Source organism: Gavia stellata, chromosome 11, assembly GCF_030936135.1.
Source record: "Gavia stellata isolate bGavSte3 chromosome 11, bGavSte3.hap2, whole genome shotgun sequence".
NCBI lineage: Eukaryota > Metazoa > Chordata > Aves > Gaviiformes > Gaviidae > Gavia > Gavia stellata.
Window position 1 is genome coordinate 20339769 of NC_082604.1, and position 23137 is coordinate 20362905.

Consider the following 23137-nt stretch of genomic DNA (forward strand, 5'->3'; position numbering starts at 1 on the left):
AGCAGGGCAACTCTTTGAAGAAGAGTGGGTTGTTGCTTTATTCCTTGGCTTTTACATTTTGGAATGAGCTGAAAGACTGAATTTGAGATGCAGACTCTTCTAAAAGATGTAGGTGAATGTTTAGAAGCCATAGGTTTGTTATAATTTTATGAGTATCTTGTGATGGGGTTTGGGGTGGGTTTTTTTGGTGTTTGTTTGTTTCATTTTTGTTGCTGTTGTTGTTTTTTAGGTAAAACTGGCATTGGATAATCTCATGGAAGCACAAGCAGGTTTTGCTGATATTGGAGACAGCGTGACTCGAGTGGAGCACCTCCTAAGGGAACAGAAACAACTGGAAGAGAAAGGACAGGTTTGCACTCAATATAGTATTCCAGCTGCTATAGACATGATCTTCTAGACACTTCTCTGTCACTGTCCTTACATCACACTTACTCTCTTCTCATGAGTCATTATTTTAAATTGCAAAAGTCACATCCCAGTTTCCAGAAGCCAGGGTTGTTCAGACCCAGTAGTTCCAGGTCATTACTTGGAAAGCTAGAATCCAGTTCAAAAATCGGTATTTCAAACCAGGAATGGTTAGGTTCATCTTTGGAATCTGAAAAGCTCAGAATACTTAACAGGTTACCCTGGCCAGGTAACTTTTAAGACCATTCTATTCAGACTCATAGCAGTTTGAGGAACACCCATGCCTTCCAATAAACACCTTTCTTTTCCAGACATTTGGACTTTGTAATTCCATCAGCTAGTCAGCTGTGATATATATCACATTTAGCATTATTAGAAAGCATTGAACAAACAAGTAAGTTGAATCAGTGAAGAATGCTCATGAACAAATGGAAAAGCTGATTATCATCTTTTTTAAGAATAGGATTAAGATTTAGAAATATTGTGATCTTTGCATAGCTCTTCTGCAGAAGCCTAAAGGAATAAAAGTTATAGTAACATGCATTTTCCCTCCATTGTCCACATCACATAACATATTGATGTGTGCTCTATTCCCGTTAGCCACCTCTAATGTCATCCTATTGTGACTAAGCTTATGAATTGTACTCAATCAGTATGATTTGAAGAGTTTTCCAAAGTATATCTTGGAATAAAAAATAAACTAAAGCATTTATAAACCTGGCAATTAGTGAGTGAAAAAAATATAGGCTTTTTGATTATTGGGAACTTTGGAGGGAAAAAAACTCGTATAATGAATGTCCCCAGTATGTGAGAAAGAAGATGGCGTACACTCACAGAATCACAGTTATCACAGAATGATTAAGGATGGAAGGGTCCTCTGGAGGTCATTTTGTTCAACACCCCTGCTCAAGCAGGGCCCAGGAGGGCAGGTTGTCCAGGTGGCTTTTTAATATCTTCAAGGATGGAGACTCCACAATCTCTCTGGGCAACCTGTTCCAGTGCTCAGACACCCTCACAGTAAAAAAGTGTTTCCTCGTGTTCAGATGGAACCTCTTGTGTTTCAATATACTCACTGACAATGAAGTTGTTTTTCAGTGTAAATATAAAGTAAGACATATCAGTTAGATTAATATCCCAAACCTTTGCCTCTAGGCTACAGTAGGGATTACAGAGATGGATTGTCTTTATTATGCATGTAATTTTAAGATCTAACTTTGGCTTTTTTTTCTCATTAATTTCACAGGAACCTTTGGAGAAGGCCCAGTCTCTAGCGCTCCATGGAGAACAGCTCATCCAAAACAACCATTATGCAGTTGACTCCATTAGACCAAAGTGTGTTGAACTCAGGCGTATTTGTGATGACTTTACCAATGAGACCAAGAAAAAGTATGATCTTTTGGGAAAGTCTCTTGAGCTGCATAAGCAATTAGATAAGGTGAGTGGTATAACAGCCCTGGTAAGGTTCTACTGAAAATGAATGTTTTTGTAAGCTCAGGTAATTTGGATGAAGAGAAAAAGAATTTATTCCTTTTTTTGCTGTTTAATTCAGAAACTGTAACTATAAAAATTGGAGCAGTAGCTTCCCATAATTATCGTCTTAAAATGATGGTAAGTAGGAAATAAAACTAAGAAAGAAACTGAGCTAGGCCTAAATTTGAAATGAGAACCAAATGTATTCCAGTGCTTAAAAATGAACAGTTTACTGCTTGTTCAATCATTTTCACTTCCTCTGATCTAGCTAGAATAGCAAGCTAAATGTCTGCATGCTATTCCACCCTCATCTGAAACAAGAATTACCAAAATTTTACAGTAAAAACCTGCTTTGGAGTATTTTTAACTGAGTTTTATAGGCCTAAGAAGTTTTGGGGAGTTTTGATATGGTTCAGATACTCATTTTGGTTTTTGGGTAGTTGTGTGACTGAACACTGAAATGAGGTTGTAAGGCTGACGGATTTGATTTGCAGCAACCACAATAACACTTCTCTTCTTTGCTCAGAATATTATTATTTTACATGTTACTGGACCATCTAGCCCATGAGAGCTGAATTGAACTTGCTATTGTTCTACATATCTAGGTGGCGTGACTTGTGGCCAGGAACTGTTGGGTGCTACGAAGTAACATTCATTCCCTTTAGTGACATGTTAGGGCAAATCTGTATTTCATGGAGTAGAAGCAAGACTTCACAAAATGGACTGTCAGTGGTGATGGAGTCCTTCTTGCCCCATTTTTCCTTAAAGGCAAGCCAATGGTGTGAAGCTGGAATCTACCTCTTAGCTTCCCAAGCTGTGGACAAGTGCCAGTCACAAGAGGGAGCTGAAACTGCACTCGTTGAAATTGAGAAGTTCCTGGTAACAGCTAAGGAACACCAGCTCTCTAACCCGAAGGAGTTCTACAATCAGTTTGACATGATCCTCACCCCCGAAATAAAGGTAAAACCCCTCAGGTGTGCATGCACTCACTTAGAATTTCAAAATTACCAATTGTCTTCTACATGAGAGTGTACTGGGCTATATATTTGAGTCTGCTCAAATATACCTCTTTTCCTACACCAAAAGGGCAAAGAGGCGAGCACTTGGGGCAATATATTTTACTCAGAGGAGTGGTCATGGAACACATATGTGATTTTCTGCAGATAGTGCTAGAAAGACTGCATGAGTCACCATGTCTTACTCAGTGAAACTGAGATCTGTGCAGAGTGCATTGGGCTGGGTTGCACTAAACTGCAGCACAGTACGATCTTCAGCTCTAGTCTGAGTCTGGGTAACAGAAGTCCTTTCTTAACTTGCTCAGTCCATCACTGACAACCATCGGTTGTCTACCTTTTCTTTGCCTAGGCCAATGCCCAAAGAATTCTACAAAAACTAGAAGATGTACAAGAAATGTTTGACAAGAGGCAAGTAAGTCTGAAGAAGCTGGCAGCCAAACAGACCCGACCAGTACAACCTGTTGCCCCACATCCTGAATCTTCCCCAAAGAGAGCATCACCAAAGATTACCAGACCAGCAGGAGTAGGTAGGCCATGAACAGCTGCTTTCAGATACACACCAATGTTTTGTCCACATGGTCATGTTTGATTTTTGTTGTCAGAATGAAAACTTGCACTTGATGTTCAGTGCCAGCTTTGTAGGCCCAGCTGTTAAAAATGAATGTGAAATATCTGTCACTGCAAACATACAAACAAGGGTGAATCAAAAAAAGGTCAGGCTTTGCTTCTTATGTCTAATCTACAGAGTACATTTCTATACTGTTTCTCAGTATGTCTTATATTGCTAATTCTTGAAAACCCAAACCAGGCTAGTCACTGCATATACTGTAATGTGAATACTTGGCTTTAAAGGGTCACAATCCCTCAAGTTTCAATCAGATACTTGCAAAGGTTAAGGGTTCATTAGTGACACCTACTTATTTGTGCAATTTTTGCTTTCTCCCTCTACATAACTGTTTATTCACTTTCTACTGTTGTCCTCTACTTATTGAAGTTGAACATTGCTTCTCTTTGGAATTTACAGAAAGTTCCTGATCTGAGGTTAGCATGTACGTTTAACCAGGATAGCCATTTTCTGCAAAAAAGAACATGGGTGAAGCTAGTTTGAAACAGTGCATCTTGGAGACCAGCTATCTGGTACTTGATGGCAGGAAGGGGTTGTCCCTTTTCAGCAGAGATGGTAATAAGAAATTTAAAAATGGAACCTTGGGGCTTTTTAAAAGGGGAACCTTTAGCAAAAAGCCTTGAAAAAAACTAATTTGCATGAAGAGCATGCAATAATCTTTGCTTTCTCAACAGGAAGATTGAGATGGCCGGTAGCCTGACCATTTTGCTTTCTAGGCATACTATCACAAGGTCACACAAATGCCCCTGTTGTTCTCTGGTCCCCAACACTCATCCTTTCTCACCAAGGAAGATCATCGTCTTCTTCCAGTTACCATGCTGGTTTGACATCTGTACTTTTTTCCTCCAAACCATGCTAGCCGTGTTCTTAACATACAGTTGCCACCTCAAGTTTCAGCTTCACTATTGGCTTAAAGCAGGCTGAGACCACAATGCCTTTGAAGAGGTCCTGCTCTGCTACCCACACATGCTCCAGCAATGTGTTCCTCTCTTGGACTGTTGTTGGCAGTCAATTAGCTGTATGAGTTGTGATTTACCTTGAAAACTCAATGAACTGACTGCAAAACTGTAGTAGTTAGTTTTCCATTGCATGCGTTCGAAAAATGTAGGGAGCTCTGGAGATCACATAGCCCGATCACCTGCTCAAAGCACCGCTAACTTCAAAGTTGATCAGCTTGTTCGCTGCATGGCCACTGGTGCTGAAGCAAAGGAAGTTACAGAAAAATGGGGTTATGGGGTCAGTAGGTCAGAGCTAGTTAGTCCTTGTTAGTGGTAGTACAGTTTTAGATTCAGGCTAAAAGCTAGTCTTGCATTTCTGTTTATGCGTGTAGTCTGTGTTTGTGTTTCTTGAACTTCTTCCTTGTCATTTTAAAGCAATTGCAGATTTTTTTAATTAAACTTTTGGTATAGATGGAACCTTAAAAAATAGTCACTAGTATATAAATGACAATGCTTTACATTTTGATTCTTGTTTATACAGCCAATCCAATACTATCAGCTCTTTCACAGAAAACCATGAGATGCTCCCTTGCATTGCAGTTCAGTGTTACACAACACAATACAGGATACCTGTGTGACAAGGATTAGCCTCTGATGCCCTGTTGCAAATTAATAGGTAGATGAAATATGTTTTTAAATGTTACTCCAGTTGTTCTCTGAGGAGATGCAAAGTGCAACCTAGTCCTGTTCAGACATTGATAAGTGGACTATAGCATCTCATTCATATTCTTTGTGCCTGAAGATGATTGACCTCTGTACAAAGAAACAGAAGTCCCTGACTACAGCTTATCCTGGGGCTCAGAAGCAGTTACTTTAACTAGCATGAACAGTACATGTATATTTACATATACTGTGCAATGGCATCCTTTGGGTATTATCCAATTGTCCACTAAAAAGAGTTACACTTTGAATTTCCTGAATGCCCTTTCCCACATAATGCCAAAGCACTTGGCAGGTACTGGTAAGTATTTTAACCTCTTTTTTTCTGAAAAAACCCCTGAAGTACAGATAAACTGAGTGATTCACCAAGGGGTTTCACAATCTGACTCTGAAATGTGGCTGAGAATAGAAACAGGGACACTGAGTCCTAGTCCAAGCCTTGAAAATGAGGCTGTGAATATCTGTTCTTCTTGAAGCCATTCTCTCTTGGACTTTCCTCTGTGCCCTTTTTTCATATTCACAGGTTCAATACAGAATCAGCATTTGTTTATGGGGAGAATTTATTGGGCACCATCTTGGAAAAATGAAAGAGGCTAAGAGCACCTTCTTGAAACAGGAATTATTTGTTATTTGTTACCCAGGACATACCTGAATATTTCTAAAAGCTTGCAAAATAGAATATGGCAACAGGAAAATACCGTGTTCCTAGGCTGTGTAAATACAAAAGCAGGCAAAGGCAATAAAATGTGGTAAACAGAAATAGAAGACCAGAAAGAAAGGCTTTTGTCCCCAGGCAGCAAATGTAACAATACCACGGCAGCATTGCAGTGGTTGTCTGTGAAAGGAAAAAAGTTACATTTGTTCCAGAACAGATTTTGTTTTGTTTTGTTTTGTTTTTACTTGCTGACTCTCCATTTCCCTAACAAGGAGTGGTAGGGAAAATTTAATCCAATTCAGGGTGCTAATGGAAAAATCTTAACAGATGCGAAGGCTCAGGCATGAAATACTCCATTATAGTAACTGTGAGGCTCTTCATTTTACATGGATATATACATAGGTGCATACAGGCAGAGCTGATACCACATATGAGAGAAAGGGCAGATTTCTATCAGGGAAGTGACTGTGACAGTTTCTTATGTCTATGTCCTTTTGGTCTCTGGTGACTCTTGGCAAAGTCTTAGCTAAGCGAAGATCCAGAAAGGCAGCTCAGAGCTGCACTGTAAACTCTCCCTCACCCAATGCTTTGCTGTGGGTCTGGAAATTCTGAAGCAAAATTTTAAATTCATCCCATTTTTCCTTGAAGCTTTTGGTTTCACAAATGAACTTGTAAATTTTGCAGGGACAGGCCTGTTCATCATTGAAAAACTAGTACTGGAATTATCATGATGCTCAAAAGTTTATGCCAGCTGGACTTGATGAACACTTTAGCTGTGGAAATCTGCTTAAATATTATTCACAGATCAACCCAGAAAAGGCAGAAAACCCTCTGCTGACCCTTTTATAAGTGCCTTGAAAATATTTTAGTATATATGACACCTTATTTCAAGGAGAACTCTGTTTACTCCCAATGGAAGCTGCTTGAATACTGCTAATGGCTAAATGTGTCTCTGTGTTGGGAGGAAAGAGGTGGCACTTGGTGGGGAAACTCCTTTGCTCTAGTTCACTTCTGAGGGCATCGGTTTTGATGATTTGACTACGTGTTTGTGGACGGCGTTTCTGTACAAAACTCCTTAGCTGGAGTGAATTGGGATTGGTCCACAAAGTTAAACCATGCAGGCTAGTATTGCCCATAGGCTGTCAGCCACAGTGGGATAAGCCACAGAGCTGTAAAGGATAATATAAGCTATTAGAGATGACCGTAGTTAGCATTTCTCTATTTTCATTTGCTTGTAATTCTCCCAAACTCTAACTCTTTGAAATAGAACTTTCCCAAAGGCTATCTTCTTCAGCCTGACGTTTTCTTGGAAAACTTCAGTAAAAAATGGTTTGGCCATCTCAGTGAACAAGGCTAGGAAAATTGTCTTGTTTTAGTTACCTTTGTGGCAAAAGCTGGAACATGACAGTACAAAATCATTTTGTCCTTTCTTAAAGTGTCCAGATTTGGCAGAAGTACTTGGGAAAAAAACAACTCAGCTCATACACGTTCATTATGTATGAACTTACTACAGTTTGGCTCCTATAGTCTCATTTCCTTTGTTGTCAGCAAAAATCTTTGGAACCCAGAGACAAAATATGTTTCTTATCCCCTGCACTGCTTGTTTCCTTACAGTATGATCCTGCAGCAGCTTAAGCCCTTCTTAATGCAGGGCTGTCACAGTCTCCCTTTCTCCGCTCCTCTTTGACCAGCACAGCAGTGTTTGTGATTCTGCTTTCCCTGAGTACTTACGGTCACATAACTAGTGGGAACAAAGGAGGGAACTGAAAACTGTCATGGGGGTGTGTGTGGGTGTGTGGTTTGTTTTGGCTAGTTCAGCTCCTCATCTACCAGTTCCATGAACAGCACTGCTGTCAAAAAAAGGAGACAGGAGTGTGTGGCCAGAAGTTGGGAGGAAAGGGAGAAGGGTACCAGACCCAGTTCAGATGGGTTTCAACTGGAGTCATCCCCGAAACTGTGACTACTTACTGCTGCTTTGAAGTCCTGCTGACATGGAAAAGAGAGGCTGGTGCTGTAGTTGTAAAGGTTTCAACCCTGTTAAAAACCTGTATGGGTGTTAATGCGATTCAACTTAGTGCAATTTTGGGGGTTTTGTTTTTCATAACTTGTGCAACTACATGAAGAAATCTACATTGAAAGGACAGTGAAAGACTGCAATCAGGGTTACTGGGCAGGGCATGTGCTCTTAAACATGTGAAGTGGCATATAATACTCAGTAACCTGAAAATTCAGTTCTAAAAATGTCAAGTTGGCCTCCCAAAGTAGTGTATTTTTTGATCTTTAGCTATGGAACTCAAGAGATCTCAGTGTGGTTGATAACAGCCTGTTACCTCTGAGAAGTGTTGTGAAAACAGCTCAGTAAATATTTATGAAGCACTTGAATTGTAAAAACAACTATTAGAAAAAAGACAATTATTTTCAGAGCAGGGATTGAAACAGCATATGGATAGTAAGGCTCTGGGCCCCCTTGAGAGATACAGATAAATCAAAAGAGTGAATAGCTGCTCATAAATTAAGTGGTTTTGATTCCATGCACTGAATGAGGCAAGGATTCTTAGAGGGGGTGAACCAAGGTGCCTTAGCAGCAAAGGGGCAAAATTAGGGTTGCACATGTAGCTTTACTTCTGGCATCTCCTATCTTCTAAATGCTATAAAATATTCACCTAGGCATTCCTTTGTGTGCAACATAAATGTGAAATACAGGAGCAGAGATGTCAAAATTTCTGTGAGCTCATTAGGCAAATAACATGTTTAACAGCACATTGCACATACAAAATCCATGACTCACCCTACAAGCATCTTAGGCCAACTTGGAACGTGAAATTCATATGGGTGAACACAGCTGGAGCCTTCTCAGTTCTTTACAATTTAAACTGGTTCCATCTCAGTTAAATGTGTACAACTCCTCATTGGATCCATTCCAGCGTTCCTCAGAGTCATTAATGCATAACACTCACTAACTAATAACATCTGGATAGAGGATAAAAAAAGAATGTCTTGCAAGAGTCTGGGGATGTGTGCAGGAGAAGTGAGGCTGCAGAGAGATCAGCTGACTCAGAAAAGATGGTGCATGTGATTTTCATTAATGGTTTTGGGAAACCAGCAGTTTCTATAGTTCAAGATACTTCTATAAATGAAGTAGTGAAAAGGAAAAGATGCTTTCAATTTTGTGGCTGTAGGGCTATCACACTTGGGCAAATCTGAGGAAAACAACTAGTGGGTCTCCTTGTAGAATAATAGTCCACACACAGTGGCCTCGCTCTATGCTTCTTATATGAGCAAATTTTTCAGGGGGCTTGACAGCAATTTTACTAGAGCAAAGAATTTAGATTATATTGCCTAAGAATGGAAAAGACTTTCTGTATTAAGTCATGAAGTGATAAACCTTAGATGCTCTGGTGTTTCTTTAGCTGCCTAAGCATGCTGTTTTGTCATCACCAGCATTCAAAACCACTATTAAGTCATTTATTATCTTCAAATTCGTATTCCTGTGGGACAGCATGAGCTGGAAGCCCCAATAAACAGTTTAGCAGACCAGTTGTTTCCATGCCTGTTCTTGCCAAAGGACTTCGATTCTGCTGTAGGTGATTAGTGAGAATGCACAAACTCTCCCACAGAAAACAGATGGGGAAGCACGTGGTTGGGAAATTCACACAAGACCTGAATGTAAAGCATGGTATTTATTTGAGAGGGGCTTTCAATGTCTTGCAAGTGCTGAGTGTGTTCCATAACCCTTGACTACAGAGTCCATGTCTCTTGCTAGCTAATGAGTTACATATACTCTAGCAGGAGCAAATCTGAGGCCAGTTACCCAGATGGACTAACCCAGCTGTCCCTGAGCACCTGGGAACTGCATACAGTTCTGTTTGTGCCTCACTGTGTGATGTAGCCCCCCCCATGAGAGATGAAGTCCTGAGAGATGGTGCCTGTACTCTGCCATGCAGGAGCAGGGTGGGGAAAAGGATGAAACCACAGCCTTTCCTCACAAGCAGCACAGCAAGTTGTCCTCACTGAATTTATTTCAGTCCTGGAGTGATGGAGAGACTGCAAAGCAACATTGAGCACATGAGTTTATGCCCTTTCCTAGCAGTTTTAGAGACCGTACAGCCCACATTACTACTTGCTGTAGGCTAGGTAATAAAACAGCAATTCCATATTTATCAAGCAACTTGCTCATAAAAAACTAGTAAGCTGTACTAAAGCCCCATAGGAGAAGTACAGTGGTGCTCCAGGTGAATGCAAGTGATGATAGTCCCAAACCCTGCTTTACTGTAAATATCCTTGCAGTAAAAAGTTTACCTCTGCATACAATGCCCTTTAACAGTATTTGCTTCAAAAGCAGCATCAAGCAATTTAAAATATTAATGAGTTCAAAATGAAATCTTCATTACTTGTTATCCAGGGGAGTACTGTGAAAACAACCTTGAAACCATGCAGACCTTAGATTGTTTATAGATATAGTTTTCCTTTGTTCCTGTGCCTTTGTTCTTTCAGTAGGCAGTTGAACACTGTAATGTTCAGCTTCCTCATCAGTACATTAATGACCTTGAAACGGCCAACTGTACTGAATTTTATAAGGGAGTTTCCCTTATAAAATATTTCCAGTTCCAGAGTAATTAGTGCAATAATCATTGGCAGGTATTTGGACTGTTTCTTTCTAAATTACTCCAGAAACTAGTTAAGTGTAGTGACATCCAGCAGTCTCTGAATATGGGCCAGTCGATAACTCAAAAATACTCTGGAGCATAACTGAAAACAGATTGCTTCCTTTTTTCAATTCATTTCTAGGTCAAAATGGAAGGGGAAAGTTTGCTGTGTCAATCTGAATCAACTTCACCCTTGAAATATAAGCAGTTGGATTTGACTGTTTCCTTATCTTTTATCTGCCACCTCCTTTCTGAAATATGTCATACTGATGAAGCCAACACTAAGCTAGTAAACCAATCTGAGTAATTTGCTGCTGGATCAAGGAGCATCTGCACTTGGGTATTCTGTGAATGCGTCAACTTTCACTTAAACTGTCCAGTGCTTTCTTTCCTGGATCACCTGGAGCTGTGTGAGTTTTCATGCTGTGATCCAGAAATCACAGTCATAAATGATTTCTACATTTTCTGACGACTGCTTTCAGCTGGGATTTTCATACTGGTATCAACCCAACCCTTCAAGCTGGAAGGTTTTCTCATTAACGAATAGGTCAAACAACTTAGTATTGCTGACTGTGCTGTTCTAAGCAAAAGGCTTCATGTTTCCTAAAGTTACTTCCTTTGCTTCCATTCCGTTTAATAACACAACCAGTATATATAAAACTTGGGCATTAGCTTTGTAGAGCAATCCAATAGACTGAACTCAGATTTAGATAGGGTAACTGGACATTAGCAGCATATCTGGGGTATTCATTATTCATGAGTGCCTGGTAAGTGTGTGTGGAAGAGTATGAAACAATGTCTTGGTTTTCTTTAATTTAATCAGGATTCTTTTTTGTGATCAATTCTTAGATTTTTTTTTATGCTGCTTTTTCAAGATATGAATAGGATATAGTTGGGAGAATCTCCAGGAGAGAATATTGTTCAGTGTGATAGGTATGATCACAGCCTGCGTTTTATCAAGATCACGGTAGATGAGAATTTAAGGCTAAATAGAATCTTCAGGATGCATTAGTATGGAAAAGACTGAATTTGCTGATGCTTGTAACCACTTTACTCATGGATTCATGGGGATAAACATAAAAGGGCCTGTTTGAAAATTTATCAAATAGTTGATGAAGGTTGTTATTCTGGTTTTGACAACAGTAGAAATCATCCTCCCTGCAGACTAGAAAGGTATGAAGAACTTTGACAATAAGGACAAATAGCTTGTATTTGCTGCATCTTGCTTTTTTTTTTTCCCCCCCTTGGTTCCAAAATGTCAGTATACCACTTTTTGGGTGAAATAACACCACCTTTGAGAGAACAATTACTACTTCACGGGAAGCTTTCTTTGGGCGGGGGAAAAAGGCATCTGTTGCAAGTGCTCAAGATCAAAACAAATCCCCTGCTATATATTGTGAAAGAGAGTGATGGAAGAACCAAATAGAGTTGACATTTGCATTTCAGCTCAGTCCTGGGAACCATAAGAATCTTCTACTGGTCGATTATAGCTGCTGGTGGCTGCCAGACTTTGCTGTTCTGTTGCAGAAACTTTCTAATATGGAGTCATTGTGAGGAAGTAATAGGCATGGAATGGACATTGCCAAGTCCTCATGTCATTCTGCATGGGATAAAACCAGGAAGATTCAGAAGAGAGTTGAAGAGAAGCTGCTTTAATTAATTCTCTTCCCAGCTGCATGATAAAGCAGTTGAAAAGACACAGGGTAGAAGAAATGTCTATGAAACTGAGAGCTTGTCTTTTTAACTGCATATAACTCGGGGTGTTCCTATGTTTATTCTTTTTTTACTACATTAAAAGAATTTAATAACAAGGGCATTTGAAAATTTGTCTATGTCCTCCCCCTTCAAAGATGTCTGCATCTTTTTTATCACATCCCTCAACTTTTTCTTCTCTGGGAGAAGCTATTTGTGACAACCAAGAGTCTCAACACCTCAGAACATTAAACTTGGTGAAACCATCTTAAACAGAATGTTACTAGATGCATTTGAAAACGCCAGGTTTTATTTTTTGAGAAGTTCCTGTTCAATTAGAAAGTTTTCCCAGAATAAAACTGAAATGGACTTAATCTCAGAAATGCAACAATTTTGTTCTTTATTGCCTGACCCAGATTCTTTCATCATTTCATCTCAATATTTGTTTTTACCATGACATGCATGATTGCCTGTATCAATTCAGCAACTAAGAAAAAGGAGAGCACTGTCTTTGTACTTACATAACATGCTCTGTGAACTCATTATCAGTTTAAAACAAAGATACAAACTGTAACAGATTATTTTCTACACAAGCCAAATGTATGACTCCTCAGTTCATCCTAAACTTTTTCTTTGGACAGCAATCTCAGGATAAGCGGTTAAGCTGTTAAGGATGATTTTCTAGTAGCATTAGACAGCTCATGGTCAGCTGTGGTTTACAGAGCCTGCAAGGCCCGACAAACCTGACGTGACAGAGCATATTCTAAAATAATTTCCTCGGATTCACTGTCATTACATACATGGTCACAGTGACTTGTTGAACACCTGTATGATTACTCTTTTGAGACTTGTTCATGTGATCAAACCTTACAGGGAATGATCCTTTATAATCTGACATTAGCAAACCATTACCAGAACCAAAATTTCCCTTCTTTGGGAACCCACACAAGGAACAACACCCGAGCTGAAAAAACTATGCAAGTGAAACTTACCCACCTGTTGATACAGCTGGCTAACATTTACCTATGTTACCCTACTGATGGTTGCCAGGGAGGAAGACAAACCAAAGTAGTCATTACAGCGTGGAGCTGTAGGTGCCAATTCGAGACACAGTGGAGCACTGAAAACGTAGCCCATCCCTTGTGCCAGCTGGTCCTTCACCACTCCAGCCACAATTCAGTTCTTTTAAACCAGGTCTCAGTTACCACTGATCTGACAGGATCTTTGCTCATTGCTTTTATTAGGAAATAGGATTTCAACTTTTAGCACACATTTTCTAATGTTACTTTCTTTTTGACTCCTTCAGCTACCAACAGGAGGTCCACAGAAATTTCCTGCCCTCCAAAGTCAATTTCTGAAGTAGAGTTATCAAAAAAGAAAAACATTAAGAAGACTAAAGGTGGAATTAAGGTAGGAGTATCTGTGTTTTGGGGACATCCCATATTGTGAGAGAACTCAAAACAACATAAATATAGACTTACATATTTATACTTGGAATTAAAAAAATTGAACATTTATAAGTTAATTCTCTGCTAAGCGTTTGGTTTTTTTTTTACACTTCATGTTGCAGTTTGAAAGTTACTCAGATGACAGTGTTAAAAAAGATTTATGCTCATGTACATGGAAAACCAAGTTACACTAAAGTAGAACTCACTTTCAAAGGATGAAAGGGGAAACATGGAGAGAATGTCCAAAAATAATACATTAAAGTGCATCCAAAGTGCCCATCCTTCCTTACAGCATATGAACTATTCTGTTTCTAAAACTGGAATCTTATTCCAGCTCCTCCGAAGTTAAGATGTTTTCAGGGTTTTACGAAGTTATATATTTTTCCTCATTTAAATATTTTCTAAGTGTAGTTGCTAAGCAAAGGAGGAAAGACTAGACATTTAATAATTAAAAATAAACCAACAAACTAACAAAACACCAAAGAAAAATTCCACTGTTACCTGTTGCTGCATGGGCAACTACGGTTCAGGGAAATGTATTTTGCTTTTGTCTCTCTATGATGAGATTTGTTGCATTATTGATTCTGTATAGGACTCTTTGGACATCCTTATCCTTTCCTCCCTATTCCCAAGCCTTACAGAATTGAAGAGCCCTGCCCTTACAGCAGAGAGTCTTTTGTTTGAGCTGTAGAGACTGACTGGGATAACGAGCTATCAAGACAGCTGTTTGGCCCTCGAGTATTTTAAGACTGGAAACGGAAGAATCCAGAAACTTCATTCATCTGCAATTTCTGTAACTAAGATGAAGTGCAGCTGCATCCTGAAACTTTTCATTTGCCCAAGCTAGCTGAAATAGCCACTTTGAGAGACCAGACTTCTTTTTTTCCCCTGTCATATTACAGTAATGCCACATTTGTCTTACTTAAAATGTTTGCGTTTAGACCATGCAAATATCCCTGTGAAAGGGATAGGAGTACCACCACTGAAGCAGTATTCTGTTTTTTAATGAGTAATTTACAGAATGAAACTCTTACATTAGCACTTCTTACACCAGTAACAGCCACACATGGATGTGCCTCTTTGGTTTAAGTATCTAAAACTGGTTTAATCCTGTTAGCGCAGAAATTCCACACAGAGCAGAACCAGTTGTTTTGGGGTTTCGTTTCTTTGTTTTTTTTCCTGGGGACACAGGAATATTTAGGGGGGAGAAGGGGAGGAATAGTGTTACCCTGAGGCACAAAAAGCTAAAAATGTATCAAGTGTCTACCTGGCACAACTCTATTATTTAATTTTAACTTTCGATATAATGCAAGCTACTTCAACCCAACTCTTCTGCTATCCATACCCCTGACTTGCTCATACGTTTGACCTTTATTTCCCTAAAGCTGAAAAGCAAAAATTAAATTCAGTCCATTTTCTAATATGGGAAAAACAGCCGACAACTTCAGCAAGAAGCACAGAATAAGATCTAGTTATCAGCAGGAACATACAGCTGGTCTCCCCTTTGTCTGAACTCCCAGAAAGTGACTTTGGAATTAGTCTTATTCTCATCAGTAATGCACATAATCAGTTGCATTCCTCCCACCTAGTTAGGTATATGCAACAACATAGTACAAGCTTTACAAAAATAACCATTCATTCATTGTAAAATCTACTTTCCAAGATGACAGTGCAAATTATGCCCTCTCCTTCCCTCCCCTTGTTGCTATAAAATTTGTATTTTATTTGTTCTGATAATAGTTCAGATGAGGATAGTTTATTAATGGATTCCATCACCAACCAGCTAAATAATTCATCTATATAGAATATAAGACAGGTCACTGCTTTTTTTCCCCCCACACAATCAGCCCTTAAAAATTAAAGTGCTCAGGAACTTAAAGACTCTGGACTGTCTACTGGAGTTTAGATATTGGCTTGGATTAACTGCATACTCAGCAACTGAGTTGTCTTACTGAATTTGAAGAGATTGCCTTTGAGTAAGCCCAAGGAAGTGCTAGATACTTTTAAAACTGCAGGCAAAAGGAGGAAAACCCTGCTTAAAACTTGCCTGGAGCACACTTGAAATGATCCAATGTTGCAAGACTGGACAAGGAAGAAGGTTAATGTTTATCAAAATATTACGTAAAAAGCTCCAGTCCATTTCAACCTGGGGACAGCCCTTGCACACATATACTGTGCTCAGTATTTGAGGGTATGAGCTGTCTTATGTAATACTGCTACTAGTACAAAGACACTTCTCAGAGGCAAAAGACAGTCCCTAGACTTCTCTGTATGGCACTGTACAAAGAACTCTGAAAATGTGAAGTCTTTGGGTTGGCTTCAGGGAGGAAACAAACAAAAAAAAAAATTGTTTTTCAGAGTCTAAGAACAGGCTGTTATGCCTGTAATTATCTACATAAGGAGATAATTCACCTTCTGTGGTGGAAGAACATGAAGACTTTGCCTGGAGTCAAGAATGCCTCCCATGCCAATACTGACAAGGAAGTAGAAAAATAGAGAGAGGAGGTATTCTTGATTTACAAACAGCACATCTAGAATTCAATTATTTTAAATTTGTCCAGTGACTTACTAGACTAAAAGAATAAAAAAACCCAGATCCTACCTAAAGAGTTAAAGTTCTCTAAATAAAAATATCAGCAATTAAGTATTTTCACTTTTAATATGTACTTTTTATTCAGATTGAAGTGATGCATGAAGCTAGTCAAGGGGGATCTAGCAGAGTCCTGGTGATGAGTGAAAGTGACGAGAACTTGTCAACAAGGAGGAGGTAAGGCTGCACTCATGAGCCAGTAGCGTTTTGTTTGTTCTTAGAATGCACATAACTGCATTGATAGTACATTCTTTATGACTTCTTTGAAGTTCACTAAAATTAATAAATAATTAGACACAATGAAGTCACTGAAATGCTTACAGCCATGCATTTATACAGTCTATCAGCTGCAAAAGCAAGATTTATCTTTTGTTTTGGGTTGGGGGCTTGTTTTTTTTTTTTTTCAATTTTTTTTTTTCTTAGAAGCATTAATTACATGACATGAGAAAAGAAGTCATTAGAACAAGCCTTGCATGTATTTACAAAAAAGCAGTATTAAAGATCATCTCACTGGGTTCAGGATATTAATATTTGACTATGTCTCTGAGAAGCTTCTGTTTTTCTAAATGCAAGCAATAATCTTTTCTCCCTTTCTACAAAGTCTTGAGAAAGAGGTTATTAATGATGTATTCCAAAACACCAAATACTTTAAGTAATTTAGTTTAACAGAAAGTACCAAGCAAACCCAGTTTAATTTAGTTGGAACTGCACTGTTTCTAGGCCAAAAGGGAGCAATTAAACACAAAAAAACCCATACAACAAAACCCACCCTGCAACAAGCCAAATCCCACAATCCTCACTGACTTCATTTCCTTTGTTCTCTTCTTCAGTATGATTTAGATAATTTATGCTTACATTATGCCTCCATCGCACACAGGTATACACTGAAGATACTTGACGCAAAACACTACATTTCTATAAACACTAGCTTGATACATTATGCTAGACAAATTGGAGACATATACAAAAACGCAACTTATTACTACCTGAATTTAATTATATCCTATGAAAAATACGATGACTGGTCTCCAAACCATCAGCTAGCTTTTAGAAGGTGCAAAGTATGATCTGAAATAAAACTTATTTAGACAGATACACATCTCTTGAGGAATGATTGCCTAAAAAGAACACACAGATTTGGAGTCAATGTTAACAGGTTAAGCTTCTAATATCTGGCAGTTTTACACAACTTTAGACCTAGAAGCTTGGTAAACGAATTTTTGGGCTGTCTCCTTTCTTGGGAACACCAATTTTGCCTTTTGTTCCACAAAAGGTTTGGTTCAAGGTAGAACAGAAAGGAAGCAGAGGAAGCAGCTTGAAGTCCTCTCATAAAAGGGAACTCAGAATAGTATGCAAAAGCATCAGAGCTGAGCCTGTCAGTTACAAAGAAAACAGCAAGAGATATTTACCTTTGTTGTGTTGTTTTTTTTAAAAGAAATAAGTCTGTTTATTCAAAACAAATTTTACAAAACAATTGTCTTTTTGTGGTACAGAGCAAAGTTTAAGAATAAATATTGAATACTTTGTATAAAAATTAGTAATATCAAAGGGAAACTGATGCAAACCAAACAAACAGGTAAAAACAATTTTAGCATTAAATATGCTGTGCAACAATGTCAAACTCTTTATGAGGAGTGACCATTCAGGCTGATACAATTTTATTTGTAGAAGTAAAACCTGACAGCCCTGCACTGGAGCACCGAGACTATTGTTAAAAAAGGTTCCAGATAAATGTGTACAAATCTTAAATCAGTGTTTAGAACCAGAAAATAAGAAATTTTCTAGCATCTCCATTTTTGAAAGGAGTGCCTTCATGCGTTCCTTTTTATTCAACAGGCAACTTCTTTTCACTGCAGCAAAAGAAAATGCATACTACAAACATCTAGGCCTTTTTAAGATTAAGAAACAATCCAAACAAAACTCAAACCAGTTGTAAAACAAAATATTTCAATGGTCAAAAGTGACTTTCAGATAATGGCAAACTACATTTAAGCAGTGTTTTAGATGTTAGCTAGGTCATCCCCCTGTAGAAGTTTAAGCTACTTAAAAATTATTTTACGTTTGTTTGTATCAGTGAAAACAATAAATCCCAACACATAGTTATGCTGGAAAAATTGTAGTCTTAATAGTATATTTCAGTTGCATACTGCACATGAAGACCCTCTTTTCCTACAGTGAACAGGGTGGCTTTTTCTAGTATTGCAGTTTTGCTGTGCAGCTTGTTGATTTATTTAAATGGCTCACAACAGGTCAGAGATCTGATGAAGCAACTTTCCTTCAGTACAGATTACTACTTTCTCTTTATGTGCATTTATTTCTCTATAAGCCAACAGGTTATGCAGATCTAGGGTTGTCCTGTGTTTGTTTTTTTTTTCTTTTAAAAACCACACATCCTCAGTACTATAATCAATCTGTTTAGGCAAGAACAGGAACTGGATTTGTTCTTTCTAAGTATAGCGTTACATTCTTCCATCATTCTGACACTGATAAATGATTTATTTGTAGGCTCTTTATATATCCAACATTTAGATCCAGTTAGGATTCTTATTCTTTTCCTTCTGGAAAACCAATTATAGAAAGTTATGTATTTCACTTAATTCCAGTAGCTACATACCGACCATCCATCTGAAATGGCAGCTTGCAGAACAGTCAGCAAACTCACTCCTGGATTCTGTCTATGCTAACATATTCCATTAGCCATGCAAACCATTAAAACCTGCAGCACAGCTCCAAGAGCAGTAGCAGTTACTTAAACAAAAGTTTACTTCTTGTAGCTTAAAACTGCCAAGTCCTGCATAGTTGTTGTACAGTAAAGTCAGAAGACACAGATCAAGTACGTGACTGCTCCACACAGCGAGAAACTTCAGGCAGAAGAAAAAGGCTAGCCTTAGACAGAAAGCAAGTAGTATTGCTCCTGTAATTAGCACATTTCCAACAGATGCTTGACAGTTTCTGAGCTTTCGCGTTGTTATTGCGAGTAGTTTTCTGACACTACCCACACTAGAGCTTGTTCCAGCATCAAATCAGTTCACAAACAATATCTAACTGTACCTTGTGTGGGCTGTGTGTCCACTCCAGGAAGAGCTACCACAAGTTTGGCAATTAGCAACTAAAATACCTGTCCTGAGAGTCTGTGAAAACACCATTATTGAGCTATACAAGACAAGACTGCAGACATCCTAGAACTTGGGTTCTCTGCAGTATTTATATGGCACCACAGTACAACTCATAATGGCTGAAATTTGAGCATCACTTAGTTCTATCCTGATTTACAATGCACAGGTATTCCTCCTGCAGGCAATATTAACATTGAAATATATTCAAGATACAGGGTTTTGTGGACACAAGCTACCCTGAAATTTTAAAGACAATCTTGTGTTTAAGACTTCAGGAGGAATATTTTAGTGATTTCGATTTGTGTACCGAGTTTCTGTGGATCACCATCTCCCTATCCCTTCACTGTGAAGTCAAACTTTGTGCAGAAAATACCTTCTCTCTTTGTTAGTACAAGCATGAAATTTTGCTTTTTGAAGTCTTCAGCAGCCTCAAATTAGCTATAAGTAACATTCTCAGGGACTTTTGCTTGCTTTTCACCTTTAGAACCATGAATATTGGAAAGTGGAAGCATTGTTAACAGAAAACTCATTTAGCTTATTTGCTTATTAGAGGTTGGACTGTTTCAATATACTGCTTCAGTTTTCAGAAGGCAGAGAAAAAATAGCAAAACCAGTTACATGAGTAACATTTGATTTTTATCAAGTTCAGTCCTGGTCTAAAGGGACCTACTTGCTTGTTTTAAGTAACAAAGGAAGAGGGCACTCAAACTGTTTCCCTATTTCAAAAATTTAGGGAGCTTTGAGAAAAAGGTTGTAGCAGGTCTTCACTCTAGCACTCACTGTTTGTTTGTCAATTGTGCAGGTCCAGACTTACTTTCTGTGAAGCACTGAGAAATGGTGAATATTTGTAACCAATTCACATTGCCTTAACCTACTGCAATAGTCTCATTCATCAAGTCAGAAGTTCTATTTTCCTCGTGTTTTGAAAGGTCTACTCCATTTTGATATAGTAGATTTTTTTTTTAATCATGTGCCTTAGTTCAAATAGCTTTTTAGAAAAAACTTAAGACTTACTGACAAGTTCAAAGCACAGATGTTTTCACCAAGCATTTCAAAGTCTAGAAGTCGAGTCCATTAGAGTTCATTTAATCCAGACTTGCATTCCTTGAAGAGTGTGAAAAAAACAGGCTACAATGTAAAAAGTTGCAATACAATAGGAGAGCTATTCCAGTAAGTTTCTGAACAGAATTTGGGACCATCTTCCCCCCCCACCCCCAACTATTCACATTTAAGTTTTACCTCTTTCCATGTTTACGTATATTTTGAATAAACAGCTAAAAAGTTGTTGCTCTGTTTTGGCTCAGTGGATTTTCAACACAGATATTCAAGTATTAAGAAAATGCAGCTGAACAAGGATATGTGTCCTCATAGTATAGTTTACAGAGAAGCACAATATTGACTAGTCTGCAGTATATTCTACCCCAAATTCCCGAAGAAAACTTTTTAACTTTGGGATCTGTAGCCTGCTTCCAGAGCTGGTGAAGATCATCTGTGTGTCCATGAGATGTCATCATTTTGTTGTAAATGCAGGGATGATATGGAGCCTTTCCTTCCCCAGAAAAAAATACATGATATTGTGGTACAATTCCCATTTTATTGGCACAGAGACCCATGAAAACATCATCTATATAAAGACTTGTATTGAGAGTCAGTGAAGCCTCATATACTTTAGCTGCTACATCATTCGATACTACATATGCAGCTCCTGCTGTGTAGTCAGGATAAGAGGGCCACTGGTACATTTCATATGGAACATAGTATTTGCTACTTTTGTCTCTTACGGGAGGGGATCCACGATGGACACGACCAATCCAGAGATCTTGAACACCCATTTGTGCTAGACTTTGGAGATAAGCAACAAGATTTGGCATATGGATAAATATATCATCATCTGCAGACATAATGAACCTGGCATGAGGACAGTAGGCATTCACCCAGCTAAACTGCAAAAGCAATTTAAGAGTAAGATTGTGAAAAGTATCCAAGAAGTCTTGCTGAATCAAATCATTGTATTTCTGGTCTTCCAGTTGAAGTTCTCTTTGCAGCCGTGTTTGCTGCAGATGATCTGTTGGTCGTCCTAAAGCAAAAAGAGTTTTAATATTGGCATTAAGTTGAGAACGAACATACTTCTCATTACCCCAAGTTTGTCTAATTGCATCCCTCCGATGACGGTTTTCAGGAGAAGTCTTCACAAACAACAGGAGAAGGACATCCTGCTGCTGACATTTCTCTCTGTGATTGATCAAGTACTGGTAGCCTGATACTCTGTCCAAGTTATCCCTGTTGATAGACAGGCTGTCATTCACAAAATGGTAGCTATTTATGAGGTATCTGTATGAATAGGACTTCATATGGCTCACAATGTGATTATCAAATGGTCCCCAAAAAATCATGAGACACAGTATGAAGCAAGTGGCAAATATCTGCAAAAAATGGCATCTTCTGACTCTTCTGGGACTAACAAACATTCTGATGCAGTTTCTATAATCCTTATTCTTGTTGAAGATCAGTGTTTTTACAGTGCCTGTGTTTTAGTTTAAGAGCACAGTGTCACCCCTTCAAGATAAGTGTCCCTTGTAAGGCATATTGTCTTTCATGCAGTATCCTTGTAAAGCCAGCTTTGTTCACAGATTTCAGTCATCTTTCTCAAAAAACATTTTCCTTTGACTGAAAGAATGCAGACAGTTTTGAAAGATGAGACTTGCAGATGAGTATTTTCCCTTTGGGGCATCTTGAAGTGAACGCTACAGTTCTAAATTGGATCTTCTCATGTGTTTCTTTCCTTCATGAAGATGAATACCTACCGATTGTAAAGGAGGAGAGGAGAAAAGCTTTGGTGAGTGTTATTAACGCATCTGGTTTTAGGTTTGGTCATGGAAATGAGTTGACTACTCGGACACTCCCCATCACCACCCACCTACACACACACACACAGAGACACACACAACCCCCCGAAACTGGCAGCAAGTTAGAGGTTGTCAGTGGCCCAGAGCAAGCTTGCAGGAGGCTAGAGAAGGAGAAAGGGAACCTGACACAGAGGCTTCAGTTCTGTCACAAGAAACTCTTTCTTAGAAAAACCCACTGCCTTTAACCAACGGATTACAACATTTTGTTTAATTCTTTTAAGCTAGGAGGGAAGCCACACCCTACAAGCGACCAAGTTTACAAGTTGGCTTTGGGCAGCCTGTTAAAGAGCGAGACCCACGCAGAGACCTGCGCCTGCTCCCGGAGGCGGGACCGCCGGGCCACCCCAACGGACAGGCCTCACCTCCCTCACTGCCACCGCAGGCCCCAGCGCTGCCACCCTCCCCTCACCACCGCCCCCCTCGACCAGGCTCTCTGCGAGAAGGGCCCGGAGCCGACCGGGGAGGAGGCGAGCAAGGCAGCCCTCGCTCCCGTCTGGCTGAAGGCGGTGGGGCACAGGCCAGGCACGGCCGCCCGCCCCTCAGCGCAGTCCCCCGCCGGCTCCTCACGGGGCCGCCGCTTCCGCCCTGAGAGAAGGCGCCACCTCCATGTCGTCCCCTTGCCCGTATCGGCCCTCCCTTGCCCAGCCCTGGTAGCGCCGCAACGGCCCCATCCAGCACCTTCCCGGCCCCGGGGCCATAGAGCCCGCGGGCGGCACTGGTCTCCCGCCTCGACCCCACGGACTGGCTTGTTGAAGAGAAGCAGCCGTTTGACTTCCACGGCCAGCCTGAGGCTGGCTGAAAAGCGCCGCTAGTACAACTGTGCTCCAGCGGCACCCGTTACCAAACATCCCACATACCAGCTTAGGTCCTCTACTTTTTAGCCGATGGTGCAGATAAAGATTGTTTGTAA

The 23137-nt window shown here is 39.5% G+C and overlaps 2 protein-coding genes across 2 annotated transcripts in view; one reads left to right on the forward strand and one right to left on the reverse strand.

The window, feature by feature from the left end:
* The window catches only part of MCF2L2 (MCF.2 cell line derived transforming sequence-like 2), a 155364-nt gene that overhangs the window by 53487 nt on the left and 78740 nt on the right, over nucleotides 1–23137 (forward strand). Inside the window, exons 10-15 of the mRNA XM_059822932.1 lie at nucleotides 230–349; nucleotides 1649–1840; nucleotides 2644–2835; nucleotides 3241–3418; nucleotides 13474–13577; nucleotides 16294–16382. Coding sequence (XP_059678915.1) covers nucleotides 230–349; nucleotides 1649–1840; nucleotides 2644–2835; nucleotides 3241–3418; nucleotides 13474–13577; nucleotides 16294–16382 — 875 coding nt within the window. The remainder of the gene's footprint in view (nucleotides 1–229; nucleotides 350–1648; nucleotides 1841–2643; nucleotides 2836–3240; nucleotides 3419–13473; nucleotides 13578–16293; nucleotides 16383–23137) is intronic.
* Nucleotides 20563–22092, reverse strand: B3GNT5 (UDP-GlcNAc:betaGal beta-1,3-N-acetylglucosaminyltransferase 5). The gene has a single exon (XM_009818702.2). The coding sequence runs from the start codon at nucleotides 21787–21789 to the stop codon at nucleotides 20653–20655; it is 1137 nt and encodes a 378-aa protein (XP_009817004.2). The 5' UTR covers nucleotides 21790–22092; the 3' UTR covers nucleotides 20563–20652.